The sequence below is a fragment of the Trichosurus vulpecula genome, chromosome 3 (genome assembly GCF_011100635.1).
Source record: "Trichosurus vulpecula isolate mTriVul1 chromosome 3, mTriVul1.pri, whole genome shotgun sequence".
NCBI lineage: Eukaryota > Metazoa > Chordata > Mammalia > Diprotodontia > Phalangeridae > Trichosurus > Trichosurus vulpecula.
Window position 1 is genome coordinate 57566220 of NC_050575.1, and position 19307 is coordinate 57585526.

The 19307-nt window shown below is 39.7% G+C and overlaps 1 protein-coding gene across 1 annotated transcript in view; it reads left to right on the top strand.

The window, feature by feature from the left end:
- Positions 1-19307, top strand: part of STK32A (serine/threonine kinase 32A) — a 171061-nt gene that overhangs the window by 78153 nt on the left and 73601 nt on the right. The window contains exon 5 of the mRNA XM_036752772.1: positions 4859-5032. Coding sequence (XP_036608667.1) covers positions 4859-5032 — 174 coding nt within the window. The remainder of the gene's footprint in view (positions 1-4858; positions 5033-19307) is intronic.

Consider the following 19307-nt stretch of genomic DNA (forward strand, 5'->3'; position numbering starts at 1 on the left):
ATTTTTTTCTTGAAGATGTGATGTATCAATTTTTTAGAGTTCAGATTATCAGTGATAGAATGTAGATCCATCTCTGAAAACAACCATGCCAAATCATCCTAGTTTCTTTGAAGTTTTGGAAGCCTCTAATGTAGTCGATCTTGGAAAATTCATTCAGCAACCTGAGTAGACGTTCACCCCTGTTGCAATGAAAATTTCTAAATTCAGCTTCTTCACTTAAATGAAGATAAAGTGCATTGAAACACCCTCTTGCTGGCTCTCTTGGGACCTCTTAGCACAAAAGCTGACATTTCCTTCAAGGCATCTGAGAACTTGCTATGAACACTCCTAGCTCGTACTCTGAGAAATCTTGATTTCTCTTCCCAACATTTTAGCACGTAGAATTATTTTTGCCTGTTACACTCCCCCACAAATCCCACTGAAACCCAGTGACAAAGATTGAAATTAGCCCCATGTAAAGTAACCATCAGAGTGAAAACACCTACAGTGGGTGAAAGCATACTCATGAGGATGGAAGAAAAGATTATTTATATCACTCTCTCATACCTACTGTTTACCAGGACTAACCTTAAAATGATCAAAATTATAATATAAGCCTAGAAATTATTTTTAGCAAGTAAACCACACTGATCATTTAATTATTGTAATTATCTTCAGAAGGATTGAGATATTACAAAATAGCAATGCTTTCCTACAGGGAAGCTGATCTGCTTAAATAATATTGCTGTTGTGCATTGATCCTCCCCTTTAGGGAAGTAACACCACCATATTATGTTGCCCTTTTCACTCATGCTATCTCCACTATGTTGTTGAGTCATTTTCAGTTGTGTCTTACCCTTCTGACCTTAGATTCTTACTAGCTCTGTTAACCCTGCATGCCTCAGTTCCCCCTTCTGTAAATTGAACCAGAGAAGGAAATGGCAGACCATTCCACTATCTTTGCCAAGAAAACCCCAAATGGGGTCACAAAGACTTAGTCACAACTGAACAACAACAACAACAGTGCATCTCAATATTGCAGGAAGAAGCTGAAACCAATCAGTGTTCAAGTATCCCTCCACAGGGGATGCCAACATTGTAAAAGCGAGAATAGTCTGGAGTGCAATTCAGTTTTTCCTGACTCTTAAGTTCAGTGCTCTGCTCCATCACCCTATGGATCTGTGACTTCATTAATAAAAGCACTCTAACTGTTTAGACCGTATCTCACCTATGCCTTCTCATCCTATGTAACTGCAGTCCATATCCTCCCTCAGAGTAGATCTTCTCAGAATTCTGAAGGCTTGGGTTGAGATCTTTTAATAAACTAATATTTGTAAAGTATTTCACAAATCTTAAAGTATTATATAAATGGTACTATTGTTTTTGCTCTTATATTTGTGGACACTAGTGTAACTCTCAGGCTGTTCATCTGTTTTTCCCTCTCTCGCTACACAACTACTCTACCACCTTTTCCCATCATTTATCAGACTTTTTACTACTTCTCCCATATAATATTACCTATACCCTCCTTGTATCTTAAAATAATGCACCACTATTCTTCATCCAGTATCACCCTAAACCACTATACACTGTATCCAGAATCCATGTTATTAGAGACCCCAACAAGAAATAAAGCAAGAGATAGGTTCCTTAACTTACATAGGTATAGAAATGGGGGAATGAGCAGGTCTACAAAAATAGTTAAATAGAAGAAAAAAGAGATCTCCTTTTTTAGTTACTAAGAGGCATAGTGGATAAAGAATATGAACCTGGGAAATGAACATACAGATTTTAATGAGATTGCACTGTCTGAATGTTTGACTGGGAATTGTCTTAATATACACAATACCAACTGCCATCCCCACACCCTCATACATACTCCTCTCTGTCTCATTATCCTTGCTTTCTAGGGGTTGAGAATATGAGACCAGGCTTTCAGCCCTGATATATGCAAGCACTTCAGAAGAACAGAGATGACGTTAACTGGATTCATGAATAAGTTAATTTTTACTAACACTGTATCCATTCCTTCTTACCTGGGCCTTATCTTCTTTCTCTATATCAATATTTCACAAAGGGTGGTCTGCAGACCCTTGGGAATACCCAGGATTCTTTAAGGAGGCCTGCAAGGTCAAAATTATTTCCATAATAATAGTAAGATGTTATTTATATAACCCCCATAAACAAAAGTTCCTCAGTAATTTTTAGAAGTATAAAGGAATTCTGAGACCAAAAAGTTTGAGAAACACTGACCTGCATGACCATCCTCTGTAGGCCTGCATACTTCATACATAATAGATTTTATCAACCTGTTTTTTTAGATAAAAGTACTTCAGCCTTGACTTTCTCTCCCTACCCTACATCCTCTACTAGATCTCTTATTCTTTGGTATAGAGAACTGCTGCCTGTATTTAAAGACTTTCCCTTCCTAGATATAAAAGGAACAATAAGAGAAAGAAAGGCTGGGTAGAGACTAGCCAATGCTTGCTTGGTTTTTGCCTCTGCTCATACTTGCCACAGTTCCAACTGAGCCAAAATGGAGATGGTAGAGATGGAATGTCAACCCTGCTGAAGATGCAATTTTCAGGCACCTGACTGAACCTGTTGCTAATAATGATGATAGTAGTAATGATTATGTACCACTTTATAGATTTCCTGGCATTTTATATGGATGATATCATTTGATCCCCACAACAACCTTGTGAGACTGGCAGTACAAATATTATTGTCCTCATTTTAAAGATCACCTTGTTGCAAGTCTTATATAAGTTTCTGCAAGAACAAAGTAAAGTAGTGTAGGGCATAGGCAAAATTGGAAAGTAGTTTTTGCCTCTTTTTATATCTCCTTTTATTGTCCCTCCCTCTTTGACAAGGTGTATAACTCCTTCTTCCCCTTTGAGGTTATATCTGATTATGCTGTTTTAGAGCTAGAAGAGACTTTTTAAATTCAACAACATCATTTTGTGGCTGAGGAAACTGAGGTCTAAAGTGCAGAGACGACCTGCTAAAGGTCTTGGGAGTAAATTAGTGACTGACCTGGAACTAAGAGCTCAGGTCTCTTTCATCTCGCTCTGCAACACCACTGACACCCTCCAATTTAGGGATTCATAACCATATCAGGGTTTCCCTCCCCTGTAACAAATCTACATATATGTTCTAAGAGAAGAACCATAGCACTAGAATTCTGTTTAATGCACTGTGGTGCATGAATTGCATAGATTCAGTTCTGTGAGTTAACATAAATGAAATGTTTGGTATGTCAGTCTTGATGACTTAGGCCAGAAGTGTCAAACATGTGGCAGGTGACCTTGGAGCTGAACCAGATTAAGAGTGGGGAATATTTTACAAAATAAATAAAAATACAATAGAAGGTAGATAATGCTAATATATGGTTTTCTAAGTCAATCTGTAGCCCTCAGGGATCCTTAAGGATGGCTGAGCGGCCCCTCTTTCTATTTGACACCACTGATCTAGATACATATTCATTAGCCAATATATGAATTTTTTCTAGAAAAATAAAAAATAATTGTAACAGTGGTATTTATTCATAAATATGATATAATGCAAACAATACATAATTGAATCAGAAAACCAAGGTTCGAGTTCTACCTCTTGCTCACTACCTGGGTGATGCAGGGCACTCACTTGACCTCTCTCCTCTCAGTTGTCTCATCTGCAAAATGAGAGGGGTGAAAGATACAGTCTCTCAGTTCCCTTCCACTCCTAAATCCGTGAGTTTATGAATATCTCTTGTATAAGCTGAGGCCCATTTTTTGGAAGCAAACATTACTTCATACCATATTATCAGAGTTTAAAGGACATAGCTTGCCTTTCTGTTAAGAATCAACAAACTAGCTTTTTTTTCAAGTAGTAAATTGTGCATAAAGATTTTGGAGGGAAGTGTGTACTACATCAAAAGTAATTGAATAAATTTAATTTTTTAAAAAACCAAACATTACATATTGGGAAAGTGGTATAAACAGCCTAGCAAACCGTGCTGCATTCTCCTTGCTTAATTCCTTAATATTTATATAGCATTTTATGATGGTTTCACAATAATTGTAAGAAAGCACTGTGGTTTCATAAAAAGGATACTAGATCTGTATTAGGAATCTTAGAATCACCACATCATAGATTTAGAGTTGCAAGAAATCTTTAACACACACTCTTTTCCCCCATTAGCTAAGGAAACGAAGCTAAGTGACTTATCCTAGGTCATACAAGGAGCAGTCAGGATTTGAACTGAGATCTTCCTATTCTAAAATCCCTCACTCTTTCCACTGTACTATACTGCCACTTAAAATTATGAGGACCTGGTTCCTAGCTCTGCTATATATTGTGTGACCTTTAACAAGTCATTTAATCTTCTGGGGTTTTAGTTTCCTCATCTCTAAAATTAAGAGGTGGGACTAAATAACCTTTGAGCTCTAAATATAGAATGCTATAAACTCCAAAATGGGGAAAATGCATTAGATGATCTCCAAGGTTTCTTCCATCTCTAAATTCTGTTTTCTCAGATGCAACTTGCCATTAACTTTGTGTTATAGCTAAATATGACTGCCCCTCTTTTACAGGTGAGGAAACCGAAGTCCAAAGAGGTTAAGTGACTTGCAGTCAGATAGTGGGTGACAAAGCCAGGAATGGAAGCTGGATGTCTCCATACCTAACATAACCAGAAAATGTAGTCGCTAGCAGAATAAAATGTATATGATGCTACATAGTCTGTGATGAAAACTTTCCATCCAAACTGTTCTAATCTTTCCAGGATGTTTAGATTGGCATTACTAATGACCTAGGTGCTCCCTTCCATTGAACAATCAGCTACTTGGTGATTTGTGAAATCATTTAACTTATGTCTGTGGGGTGTGTGCTGTTCTAGGTACTCCTTCCAAGATGAAGAGGACATGTTTATGGTGGTAGATCTCCTGCTGGGTGGCGATCTGCGTTATCACCTGCAGCAGAATGTCCGCTTCCAAGAAGACACAGTGAAGCTCTTCATCTGTGAACTCTCCATGGCATTGGACTACCTCCAGAATCAACGCATCATCCATAGGTCAGTTGTGGTCATGGGTTTTGGGGCTTAATTCAGGAAGATGACATTCAGAGTTAGGAGGATCTGAGTATCGAGTCTGAACATTTATTAAGAGGCCACAGAATACCTGATGTTGGTGAGATACTACACCGAGTTCAGCAATCCTGTTATCCTAGGTGGCTTTCTACTGGGGCTTAGCAATGTCAATGAATGATGCAAGCAGGCCTAAGGAACAGAGAAAGAAGTAAAGAAAGGAAGAAAGAAAAAAATATAGTGGAAAAAGGGCATTCTTTAAAAAAATACCGATTGAAAATTATTTTAAAATTAAAGTATAGTCAGTATTTCATTTTTTTAAAAGAGACAGAGTTGGGAAATGGGGGAGGGGAAAACAGGGAAGAATGAGAGAGAGAGATTGAGAGAGAGGAGAGAGAGGTTTACAAAGTTTTACAAAATACATTTTCAAGTTTTTGGAAAACAGAGATTAATCTGTATTTCATTTTGATAAAGAAGAGAGAAGAAAGAAAAAAGGATAGAGGAAGGGGACAAAGGGAGAGAAAAGAAAATTTTGTTTTAAAAACACCCTTTATGAGTTTGGCATTACTAATGACCTACGCTGAGGCAGTTCTCAAATCCAGACCTCCTGACTCTAACCAATCCTCTTTCCACTAGTCTTCGTTACTTTTCACCTTGAGGAAAAGGAACTTTCATACCTGGTATTGTCACAATAGCTAGATAAGCCCCCTGATACTAACATCACCTTAAACTTGACCCCTTGTTCTGGCTGTTTCTTCTGAGTAGCAGTAGCTGGTTGAAAAACATTCTTTTTGTCAGGAAGGTCCTTTTAATCTCATAGAGTTTGCCCCCACTGTCTTTTCTCTCATTTATCATCCCAAGAAAATTGCCAACTACTTTCTGGAGTTTTGCTTGCTGACAGTGTAGAAATCAGGAAGGACAAGTTATTGTGTGAAGCTGGCAGTGGCTCAAAACACCTTTTAAATCTTTTTTTCTTTTGTTTGTAACACAGAACCTATTTTCATCTAGGTTCCATGTACATCCTCTCTCTCTCTCTCTCTCTCTCTCTCTCATTCTCTCTCTCATTCTCATTCTCTCTCTTCTCTCTCATTCTCTCTCTTCATCTCTCATTCTCTCTCTCATTCTCTCTCTCTCTCTCATTCTCTCTCTCTCTGTATATACATATATGTGTGTTTATATATATATATGTCTACACACATACACATAAGTGTACATATATACACACACATATATGTATGTATATATTATATATGCATGTCCCTGACTTGGTTTCATTCTGTCCCTTTGTATCCCCCATCCCTAATATACCCCTGATCCTGTAACCCAGGCTGTTAATGGGTCAGAATGAGTACCCCCTGAAGTGCTCTGCCCCCTCACCTATGTCTCCTAGTTTCACTGGCTTCCTTTAAGTCCCAGCACAAATCCCATCTTCTGCAGGAGGTCTTTCCTGGTGCCTTACCTCCATCTACGCTATATATGTCTTGCATATACCTAGTTATTCACATTTTCTCTCCTTCCCTTTCGCCCTCCACTTACAATGTAAGTTTTTTGAGGGAAGAGACTGTTTTCGCCTTTCTTTATATGTGTGGCCCTTATCAAAGTGCCTGACTTAATAAATACTTGTTGACTGCAGAAACAGTGAGTTTATTTGGTGTTTTAAATCTTTATCCCTTCTCCATCCCTCATTCTGTCAAAATTGTTGCCAATTTCCAACCTATTTGTGTTGAACTTCCTTTCAATGAAATACTTCATGCCATTGGCTTGTGTGAGCAAACCCTTCTGCTAGGAACTATGGGGCAGGTATGAAGAAAAGGGTATGTCTGTAGCTCCTGTCCTCAAGGAGTTTATAGTGCAGTACAGTGGGAGTAGGTTCCCATTATCTGACGTTGTACATTTAATATGTTGATCTGATTTCTAGTTCCAGCTTTGCCCCTGACTTGCCATGTGATCTTAGGCAAGTCACCAAATTTATCTTCATTTTACTTTGATCATCTGTGAAGTGTAACGGTTGATCCCCTCAAAGTCCTCATCTAGTCCTGAATCCTATCATTTGTATGTGGGAGAAAAGTTAAATGGATTGAAAGGAATGTAGGGCCCACCAAACTGTACATAAGTGTGCTGGTGGGTCATATACTGAGTTAGAAAACCACATCTGTTTATATATTTCTTTTTTAAGATTAATAAATCTACTCATTAAAATCAGATAGGAACTATGCTTTAATCTGCTTCTGTGGGGCAGCTAGGTGATGCAGTGGGTAGAACACCAGCCCTGGAGTCAGGAGTACCTGAGTTCAAATCTGGCCTCACACACTTGACACATGTACTAGTCGTGTGACCTGGGGCAAGTCACTTAACCCCAATTGCCCTGCCTTCCCCCCTCCAAAAAAAATCTGCTTCTGGCTGCACTCCCAAGCTGTGGGTCACCTGCTATAGGAATTCTGAAAAGAAAGATCAATTATGATTGAAGGAGTAGTAAAAGTGGCATGTTATAGTAGAGAGAATCAGAAGGCTTGGGATCGCATCCCATTTCTGCCTCTTACTGGCTGTATGACCCTGGCCCAATAATTCTATTTCTTTGGAACTCAGTTTCCTCATCTCATAAAGTGGCAGAGTTGGAATAGATGTTTTCTAAAGTGCCACAAGCTTTAATATCCTTTATTTTATGTACAGCCTCACTCAATAGAAGAGCATTCCTCAAATCCAGATCTTTCCTTTCTTTAGTCTTTCTGATGGCCATGGTGAAGGGTGATAACTAATAAATTCTGAAATTCTTGTTCTTGTTTCTTGCTTCAAGATGTTCATTAAGTCAAAACGTTTCAAGGTTGCTCTTCAGTAAGTATTGAAGGACAGCATGAATTTCCAATATTTCCACCTGGACTTTCCCTTTTTTCTACTTTAATTCAACTAATGAAGATGAAAAATTTGGAAAAAGTGTTTATTTGTTTTCACACACACAAAAACAACCCTTAAGAATAACAAAACTAATCCCAGTCACTCCCTTGACAGTACTCCTGCCTGATATGCGGATCACAGTGATCTCTCTGAAGACTGATTTTGGGGAAAACTAATCACCACAGGAAAATACTAATGGACGAATTTCTATTAGAATCTTCATGTCCAATTTTGAGGAAATTCAATGAGCAATTTGGGTATATGGGATGAATTGTCAAACATTGTTAAGTGATGAGTCACCTTATATCAAAGTCACATCTCAATGGATGTTTGATACTTTCTTCCTCTCCAAGAAGCCCTAGACATTAATAAAGTTGTAACTTTTTGGGTTTTTTTGATTCTTATATGAATAAATGCAAATAATTGTAACAGGTGGCAACACTGTAGAAAGTTCATTTGACATTGAAACAAAAAATAGAAAGAAAAAGAACTAGAAAGTTTGAAGAAATAGAGTTAAAAACTTTAAAAAAGGGATACTTTTTTGCCTTTTATGTCACCCTTTTCTTGCCTGCAGCAATAAGATTGTGCTCTTGGTGTTGTCACATTAACTCTGCCTAGGTTTCCTGAATGACACAAACGACTCCTCCTTCTTAGTGAGAAGAGGCATAGACCTCCCTCTTTCCTATGAGGCTCTTGGAAGAATTCTGACATGGGCAGCCACTGGAAAGTTATTTGACCATTAAACCTGCTCTCTCATTAGTTCCATGATACCCCCGAGGAACTTTTCATAGGGAACCCTGTTTCAACAATCCGGCTAGCAGCTTCTGTGGGGGTGTAAGATCCACCCACAGCCAGCACGCAGAAAGCTGCCAATGGCACAGGTTCTTTTGATCTGCTTAACTAAGGAAAGCAAGGTGAAGGGGTTGACAAGCTTACTTTAATTCAGCATACAAATATGATTCACTTAGTTCAGAGGGCTCCTTAGCTACAGCTGCCCGGAGTCTCCTCATCAACACCATCTCGAGAGCCCTCCAGCTTGTGAACCTGGATGCTGAGAGTTTGTTGAACTATGGTAACTGTGTATTGGGATTTGAATCAGACAAGGTCTGTCTGTTGATGTTTGTAATTTGTTTGTATTTTGCTCTGAAGTTCAGGGTGCTGGCTTTTTCCTCTGAACTAAGTGAAGTATAAAGGATAGTGATCAAACCAGTGATTCCTTTGGTATAGAGAACTCCCAGGTTGGAAAATTTGCTCTCCAAAAGTACACAACAGCACTTTCTCTACAACTTATTGTTGCCAATGCAAATTGGCATCTTCTTTGGAACTTGTAGTCTTAGAGAATTGCTTGGAACACTGAGAGTTTTAGTGCATGGACTTGGTTGTCTAGAAAGACTATTGTTGCAGGATTAGCAAATTAACTGGGATCTGATTTATTATTTTATGAAGATGGATGATGATTTGTTAGCTCAAGGCACTCTATGTTCTTCCCCTTGCCCCTTCGGATATTGGTTTCCCTTATTTTGCCTTGGCTAGAAATGCAGCAGCCACTCCTAGCCCTAGCCCTACTACTGATTGACGCAGAGGTTTTGGCAGCCTGGTGGCCCTCTGCTTCTAGGTCTTGGCTTAAAGTAGAAAGCAGGCAAAATTGTCAAGCCAGTGAAATTTGTTATTTTGAATGTCCTACTCTCTATCACCATTTGGTCACCTTCCATCTTCCCTGATGCCAGGGTCCTCTTGCTAGCCCCTTCCTGGAGTACTATCTATAGCACACTGGGCTTGTCTAGACCTTTTCCAATTCACACCAATAAAATCCAGCATATCTATCCCACTGCCTTGCTGTTTTGCATTGGGATCTGAAATTTGAAAATGAGATGGGTTGTATTTGAAAACAGCCTTCAATGACTTCTCCCAAGGAAGTTGCCTTGGGGAAAAATGTGAGTATTTCAAGCCCTGTGTCAGGCCAGCATTTCTATGTGTCATAAAATCTTAGAGTTGGAAGATCATCTGATTTAACATCTGGTCTCGTTTTCATCTCTAAATACTAAGTAGACCCATTTTTTAAGCCACCCTTTCTGTGGCATAATTTTAATTCTTCCTATTCTTTGTACAGATGAGGCTAGCCCTAGTGGAGAATAAAGCAGATGACTTCTGGCATAGAAAGAACATAGCTGCATCACTTTCCCCATGTTTCTACTGTTTGTGGCCCTGTCCCCTAGGACATCTATCTGCTGTGCTGAAGTTATATACAGCAAAAGGCTAAGCAGAGATGAGATGATGTCATCTGCTGAACAACCATTCACAAATTCATTAGTCAGGTTCACATTTAGACTTTATTGTCAACTTAGAATCTTCTTCCTATTCAACTGAGGTCACTTTTTTGTTGTTACAGTCATTTTTGCCTGTCAGTGAGAAGTGTGGGCTGAAGCTTCACCAGGCAGGTCTATGAACAAATTCTATGTTTGTGAATTTCTAACCAATATATCTTTTTAAAGAAAATTAATAATTCTTGAGAATACACAGTGCCTCTAATCCCTGCTACTGAGAAAGGCTGTCTTGGTGGATTGCTTGAGTTCTGAGTTTCAGTAGTACTAAAGTCAGTCAGGTTTCCATACTGGGTCAGCCACCAGCTGGCTGCCAAAGCTTCTGTGCCAATCAGCAGTGGAGCCAGCCCTGAAAATGGCTGCTGTGCTTCTAGCTGGGGCAAATTAAGGAGACCCAGTTCCCAAAGTGGGAAGAGGGAGAACATACAGTGCCTTATCTTAAGCTTATACCTTAAACAAATAATCATTAATAAAATAACAAATTAGATCCCCATTAATTAATTTGCTAATCCTGCAAAAATAGTCTCTCTAGACATATAAGTTTTCCATTTACCTTTTTTAAAAATTGAAATTTTAACCATTGTTAATGGTGTATGTGTTCACTTTGTATATTTTTTCTATCTTCTGCTTTATCGTTAGACTGACAGCTGACAACACTTGCCATCATTAGTGTGGCTGTTGAACAAGTCTAATCCCACTTCTATATGTCAGCCCTTCAAGACTTCAAGTCAGACAATAATCACATTCCTCCTAAATTTTCTCTTTTTCTAGGCTGGACATCTCACTCCACCCCATCCAATCCAATGCACATTTATTAAACATTTGCTGTGTGCAGGCTACTGAGGATACAAAGACAAAATGAAAAATAGTCCCTATCCTCACAGAACTTATATTCTTGAGGAGAGGGAAACAACGTGAAAGAGGTATTTGTAGACACTCTAATTTGAGGTAGGAGGATGCACTCACAACTAGGGGGAATCAGAAAATAATCCTTGTAGGAAATAGCACTTTAATGAAGCTAGAAATTCTTAGAGGCTCAGGGGAGAAAAGAATGTCTTCCAAATGTTTGAGATGCCCTGGGGAAGGGCCCAGAGGTAGAAGATGGAGTGAGGAATTTAGGCAATGATATGTAGGTCAATTTGGCTGGAATATAAAGTTCATGACAGGAAATAGCGTCTTGGCTTGAGTGCCAGCCTGAGATGCTTGCATTTTATCCTAGAATATCTTTAGGACTCCTGAAGGTGATGTGATCAGACTTGTACTTTAAGAACTCTATGTTGGTAGCTATGTGGAGGAAGGATTGGAGAGGGGAGAGATTGAAAGTCAGCTGTCTGATTAATTAGAAGGCTTCTGGATAGAGTGATGGTTTGGAAACAGGAAAACCTAAGTTTGCTTTCTGCCTCAAACACTTATGAGCTATATAACTAACCATGGGCACGTCATTTAACTACTCTCTGCTTCCATTTCCCCATCTGAAAAAACGAAGCTAATAATATCACCTACTTCACAAGGTTGTTTTAGAATCAAAAGAGATATTTATTAAGCAATTTATAAACCTTAAAGAGATGGCTAAAGTTAGAAATTATTGTTATTGTTATCCAGGTGAGAAGTGATAAGGACATGACCTAGGATGGTAGCCATGTGAACATTGTGGAGATAATATCGACAAGACTTGATGTCTGATTGGAGATGGTGGGATTGGGAATGAAGGAAAGGGAAGAGTCAAGAGTGAACCCAAGGTTGCAGACCTTAGTGGCAGGAAGAAAAATGACACCCTAATGAGAAATTAGAATTGATCCTCAAGAGGCATGGTCTTCAGACTCCTCGCCTTCCTAAATGACTTACGGAGGGTCATGGTAGCCACCTTTGAGTATTTGAAAGACTCCCACATGGAAGTAACTTTGCCTTGCTTCCCTCCTTCCTTGGAAGGAACAGCCAGGAGCAGGGGGTGAAAGCCACTAAGAGGCATATTCAGGCTCATTTTAAGGAAAAAGTTCCTAACAATCAGAGCTATCCAAAAGTAGAGGCAAATGTCTTGGGAGATAGTGAGTTCCCCATAATTAGAGATCTACAAAAAGAGTCAGTAAGTCAACTTGCATTTATATGAGGCTACCCCCAGGTACTGTGCTAAGTACAGAGACTAGATGATCACGTCAAGGCCGCTGTAGAATGTTCTCCTGTTAGGAGAACCATATGCTCCTCCGAAATCCTAATAACACTAAGATTGTGTGATTATTGTGTGTGTGTGTAGTATGTGGAAAGGAAAAGTGCAAAAATGTTGATCTCTTACCTGATTGCATAAACTATGTCTGATCCACTGTCCTGCTGAGTTTTATGTTCTCCCTTTAAAAAATTGTGTGAATAACCCTTCCTGTTTATTATTCCAGGAAAACATTTTCTTCTGTTAGTTTTTTTTAAGGTTTTGTGTCTTTTCCTTTTGTTTTGGTAAATCCTCCTTTCTATAAGTCGATCATAGACCTAGCAAATGTTCTCTCTCCAATTTCTGTACCCTAAAGGGGCTATGTTACACTAGGAGACAAAATGGTAGGTAATAATGAGGGTATTAGGTTGATGCATTCTCATTCTGCACCTGCTCTCGAGCTACTAAATAACAAATGAGTATAAATTACACCTCTAAAAAGAAAAATCAGCCTTCTCTGTATTATGCATCAGGTCTTTTTTAAAAAATGAGGGTTGAAACATCCATTTTTACCCAAGGCTACCTGCGCGTTTAGGCCCATGAGTCAGTGCAGGTTAAATTAACTAGGTCATCCTGTTCTTTAAATCATTTTAGTAAGAATGAGAGGTTTGGTGGATGTAAGGACTTTGACTGTTTCAGATAAAATCTCATCGACTATTAGGAGGTTGCATGGTACAGTGAAAAGACCGGTGGATGTGGTTTAAATCTTGGCTCTGTGCATTTTATCTGTGTGATCTTGAGGAAGGCAATTAGCTTTTCTGAGCCTTGGTTTCTTCACCTGTAAAATGAAGGGATTAGATTAGATGACACATAACATCCCTTAGAGTTCTAAATCTATGATTTTATTCATTTTGCAGGAAAGTTCAAGCTATGTTATCTTTAGCAAATAAATTAGCTATATCTTTTTTTGTTTGTTTCATGGGCTTATAGAATGTTAGAGCTAGAAGGGACCCTCTGCTAGAGTTAAGTATCCAGGAACAAGGCAGACAATAGCACAGTGAAAATACAACCAGGAATATGCTGGTAAATATTTAACAATTCAGAAAAAATAATTATGCAGAACAGACTTTATAGTTTAATCTGCATTGTTAACATTTTTTCTATCACTTTTTTAAGTCTGGACAACCAACAAAATGATTAACAATGTCCTGATTTGTAGAATTTGCTGATTTCTGGGGTATAAATTCTCACTCTGAAAATATAATAGTTGGCTTTCAGGAGCAGGTATGAGCTGGTTCCAGCATACCCCTGAATACATGAAACATTCTTGTAGCTGTTTTCAATCACAGATTACTGCCACATTTTATTAAAGAGTTCAAGATGCAGTTTTGAGACTGGAGATCTTTGTTTGAAAGGGTGATGTGAGATCCAGCAGCTGGGCATATGTGTGAATATGGAGGAGTTTTGAATAAGTGAATAACTGAGTGAAGTAGGAGAGAGGGAGGGAGAGAGAGAGAGAGAGAGAGAGAGAGAGAGAGAGAGAGAGAGAGGATAGCATATTGGAGAGGCAGTCTGGGATAGTGGATAGGGCATTGGACTTGGAGTCAGAAAAACCTGGCCCTAAACCTGGAGGCTGCTAGGTGATGCAGTACATAGAGCCCTGGGCCAGGAGTTAGGAAGACTTGACTTCAAATTTAGCCTCAGACTTTCCTAGCCATGTGACCCTGAACAAATCACTTAACTTCTGTTTGCCTTAATTTCCTCAACTGTAAAATGGGGATGATAATAGTACCTATTTCAAACAGTTGTCATGAAGATCAGCTGTGATAATTTTTGCAAAGCACTTAGTACATACAGTGCCTGGCACACAGTGGACACTTAATAAATGCTTATTTTCTTTCCCTTCCCCTTACTAGTTATGTGACCCGGGGCAAGCCCCTTAACTTCTCAGGGCTGTAGTTTCTTCCCCTGAAAAATGAGGAAGTAGGATTCAATTGCCTATAAGTTTTTTTTTTTCCAGCCCCAAATCTGTAACTGCATTCCTGTGCAACACAGTACTAGAAAGTCAGTGTGAATAGGGGAACAGGACAGGAGAATGGATCCTCAGAGCTGGTTTTGTGTTCAGAGCCAGAGAGCATTGAGTTATGACTATAGGGCAAGCGAGGCCTAGGTCAAGGTCAAAGTTAACATTCCCTACCTATAATAAGTAGCCGATCAGATCAGTACTAATCACCATACAGACATTTGTTGTTCAATTATTTTTCAGTTGTCTGACCCTTTGTGATCCCATTTGAGGTTTTCTTCTTTTTTTTGGAGGGGGGAAGGCAGGGCAGTTGGGGTTAAGTGACTTGCCCAAGGTCACACAGCTACTAAGTGTGTCAAGTATCTAAGGCTGGATTTGAACTCAGGTCATCCTGACACGAGGGCTGGTGCTCTACTCACGGTGCCACCTAGCTGCCCCCATTTAGGGTTTTCTTGGCAAAGATACTAGGGTGGTTGGCTGTTTCTTTCTCCATTTTACAGATAAGGAAACTGAGGCAACCAGGTAACTGACTTGCCCAGGGTCACACAGCTAGTAAGTGTCTGAGGCCACATCGAATTCAGGAAGATGAGTCTTCCTGACTCTAGGCCCTGGTGCTCTATTGACTGCCCCAAGTATCTAGATAAGTTTTAATAAGAACTAGGAGATGTACACATGTGAATGGCATAGTTCTAGGCCCCCGGTAATCTTCATAAAGCAAAAAAAAGTGCTCAGGGAGAAATCAATTGACCATGAGTTTGGGTGTGAGCATAGTGGTAAAGTGCTCCTGAGTGTATGCCAGCGGGTGCATAATCACCTAGTAGTACAACCTCCTCGTTTTACAAATGAGGGAAGTAAGGACCCTAAGGATGAAATGACATGCCCAGTGTCACTCAAGTCGGTGGCAGAGCTTGGACTAGAACCCTGGGCTCCTGATTCTCAGGCTGACGAACTTTCTAGTGTATAGCACTCTCTTGGCTTTCGTGAAATCCAGGAGGTCACCAAGAAGAGTTCGATACTTAGGTCTTTTTCACACTGGGAAGTGATAAAGCATGTCGTTGAAGTGAACACCAAGGGTGACAACAATTAGCTGATTTTAGCCCCCTGTTAGCATTTTTCCTGATACTTGTAATAGATTCATAGGAGAGATTATCTAGTCCAGCCGCCTTATTTCATACAGAGAGAAACTGAGGCCCAGAGAGAAAGAAAGTCATTTGCCACAGATACCCAGGCTGGTCAAGCCAGGTCTACTGCTCAGATCCAAGACGCTTCCCACGAAGACTGGAAGCAAGGACTTCATCCCCAAAGGTCTGTTCAAGCCACCCCTAAGGCATCCTAACTTTCTGAAGTTTGGCACTTTTTTTTAACATGATGGGAAAGTTAAAAAAATCCCACCCAGAAGATTGACCTAGTGGATTTTTGCCCTACATTGATCAGACTAGCAGCTATGTGCATGGTTTGTAAATTGCTTCTGCCCCTGATATTTCAAAGTAAAGCTGGATTTGAAACCGTCTGGAAGGAATATGGCAACGTACCACTGGTTTCATTTTTATTTTCTCTGTGACATGGAGTGTAAATTTGTTTCATTTTCAAGTGGAGAGTTTATTTTTCATGTGTCCGGGCCAGTACATTCTGTTCTGGAGCAGTAATGGAGCAAAATACTTTGTACCTAATCATCCCATCCTCTCCTCTGCTTATAAAATAATTGGCTTGCCTTCACGTAACAATTCTGTCGATGCTTATGATAAACAAATCAGATTCGATCTTAGGCTTTGTTCTTCAGGATTATTGATCAGAATTTCAGAAAAGCATGGAAGATACCTTTTAAGTTTTTTAAAAAAAAATATTTATTGGTATTTATATTGATTTATTGATATTGATAAAAACATAATGATAGGCATGGAACATAGGAGGTTAACAAAAGTTTATTGATTGATTGACTAATTACATTGGCACACTTGTACTTCCACAACCAGGAGGACATCTTTTTCAATAGTATATTCAATTCAGTAAATATTTGTTAAGCATCTACTATGTGCCAGGCCCCGTAACACCAATGGAAAAGACTTGGGGCTTAGAGTCAAGATACCTGAGCTCTGGCTCTAACCGTTCTACTAATCCCTAGTATGACTCCATGAGTGTTTTCATTTCCTTATCTATAAAATGGATGTTATAAGATCTGCTCTGTCTTGTTGAAAATAATGATTGGAGCTCACATTTCTAAAGCACCTTAAAGTTTGCCCAGGGCTTCCAACTCAGCAACTCTATAAAGTAAATGGTATAAGTATTATTTATTATCCTTATGTTATGGTAGAAGAAACTGAGGCTCAGGAAGGTGGTGTGGGAGGCCCAGGGTCACATGAGTATCCAGTGGCTGAGTGAAGGGCTCGGGCAGAAATCTTTGACCTCCAGTCTAATGTTCTTTCCACTCTGCCCAAGGGCCAAGAGGAATGAGAAGTGGGAAGGAGCTCTGGGAAGTGTTGAAAGCACTAGAGGAGGCCATATATCATCAGCAGCATCACCTTCTAAGATCTCACTGACAGACAGTCAATGTCAACTGTTGGCTAGTTTTGCTGAACTTGTTTTTATTCTTTAATATAGGGGATGGCTCAGTGGGTATTGGAAGGAAAATCTGGAAATGAAGGGGCTGTAGAAACAAAAGACACAAATAGATTTAGTGTGCCTACCGTGTAAGGGAATTACTTCCCTAACTCACCTCTTCTCTGTTGTACCCCACTGACGACAACACAGTCTACAGGCCTGGCTTTAGTGGCCTTGCCATCTCTATGAAACAGAACACAAGGCAATCTGAGGTGCTTAATAAATATCTAATATTGTAATTCAAGCTTAGAATTGTGAACTCGAAAGCTTTTCTGAGTCTGTAGAGAACAAACAGCTCAGCTGAACTTCCCTTTTCAGGGCATTATTATTTTGTAAGCTTCTTATAGTAAATGATTCTACCTGTAGTATCTTATGGAGGAGGAAGGGGTATGATTTTATGTGAATTCAGGTCCTCTGAGTATAAATCCAGCATTCTGTCCACTATACTACAATGCTTATTTCTTCTACCACACTCTACCGACTCAGTGGATAGAATGCTGGGCTCAGTTAGGAGGACCTGGCACTTCATAGCTATGTGTCCTGGGGTAAGTCATTTTACCTCTGTCTGCCTCAATTTTCTCAATGTAAAATGGAAATGATAATAGCAACTCTCCCAGAGTTGTCGTGAGGATCAAATGAGGTAAAATTCGTAAAGTACTTAGCACAGTGCCTGGCACATAGCAGGTGTTTAATAAATGTTTATTGAATTGAATTAAAGATGAGACATACTAAATGTGCCTCTTTATATCTCACAGAGAACAGGGAAAGGCACTTAGAAAGGTAGATTTCGGGACAGACACATTAATCTTCTGTTTCACAGTTTTCATGTCCTGTATCAGATTGCTGGGGGATGTGGTTCCAGAGTGGGTGCAGAATTCATGTAATTAGCCTATTAAACTCAGCTAATGTCTTGTAAAGTCATTCAAGTGGGTCCAGTAGATATATCAGTTACATCTTGTTCTCTGCCTCAGAGAGTGTTACCTTTCCATGTTGGTTAAACTTCCCTTAGAGAGAATCAGCCAAATCAGAGAGAACTGGCTCTTTCATATCCTGCAAATAAAGAGATGTAATTAAGGGTTTTTGCAGCCAGAGAGGTGTGTGTCTTTCCACCTCCGTGATTCCCAACAAGACTCATAGATACAGAATAACAAGGTGTTAGAACTAGAGATGTACAGATCTACCCCATTCATTTTATTGAGGCTTGCCTGAGTTATAAGCTAGCAGTGGCCAAGCCCAGAGTCCACTGACCCAATGTCCAGGGCTCTTTCCACCCTACCATTCTGCTTCTCTGTCAGCTGACCATGTTATAGAGGATCAGCTCTGTTTAGAACACTGCACTTAGGTGTTGTAAGTAGACACGGAAGGAATGAGAATGGTTGGCAATTGACTGGATATAGGAGGGTGTTGTTGTGGTTGTATTGTTGTCTGTCCTTCATTCTTGAGGACCATGACATCGGGGATGGTGATGTCATGACTTGCAAATGAATTGGATTTAGGTGAGGCAGGGCTGTTCAAAGTCACCAGTCTCACTCTTTCCTCCAGAGCCATCTGGGTCCAGTGGCAAAATATAGTTCACGATGACTGGAGATGACCGCAGATACAGTGGGAGACCTTGGCCTTAAGGAAGAGAGAAGGGTCAAAGGTGATTCTGAGATTGTAAAACTGGATAACTAGAAGGATAGTGGTACCCTTAATAGAAAGCAGAACATTTGAAAGGAAGAGTCAACTTGGGAAGAAATAATGGATTTCAGATAGCTTTGGGACATTCAGGTGGAGGTGTCAAACAGACCCACAGGACTGGAGGTCAGGAGGCCTGGATATGTAGATTTTGACATCATCTGCCTAGAGATGATAACTGAAACCATGGTAGGCACAGAAAGGAGAAAGAGAGACAGAGACAGAGACAGACAGAGACAGAGAGAGAGAGAGAGAGAGAGAGAGAGAGAGAGAAATAGAGAGAGAGAGAAATAGAGAGAGAGAGAGAAATAGAGAGAGAGAAATAGAGAGAGAAATAGAGAGAGAGAGAGATTGGAGTGATGGAAGTATAGGAAATTAAGATCAGAGAAAGGAATATCTGGGTTTGGGATCAGGAAGGTTGAACAGTTATGGGCAATGGTAGGATAAAATATATAGCTCTCCCTGTGTAACTGAGGTAGAGAGAAAGTACATGTCATATAAGCTGTAGAAATTAACTTGGAGTCCAAAGCATTTGAGAAGATATTGATAAATATATCGAAGGCCCCAAAATAAGAGCAAGGGTGAGGATGGAGATGACTGAACCAGATGCTA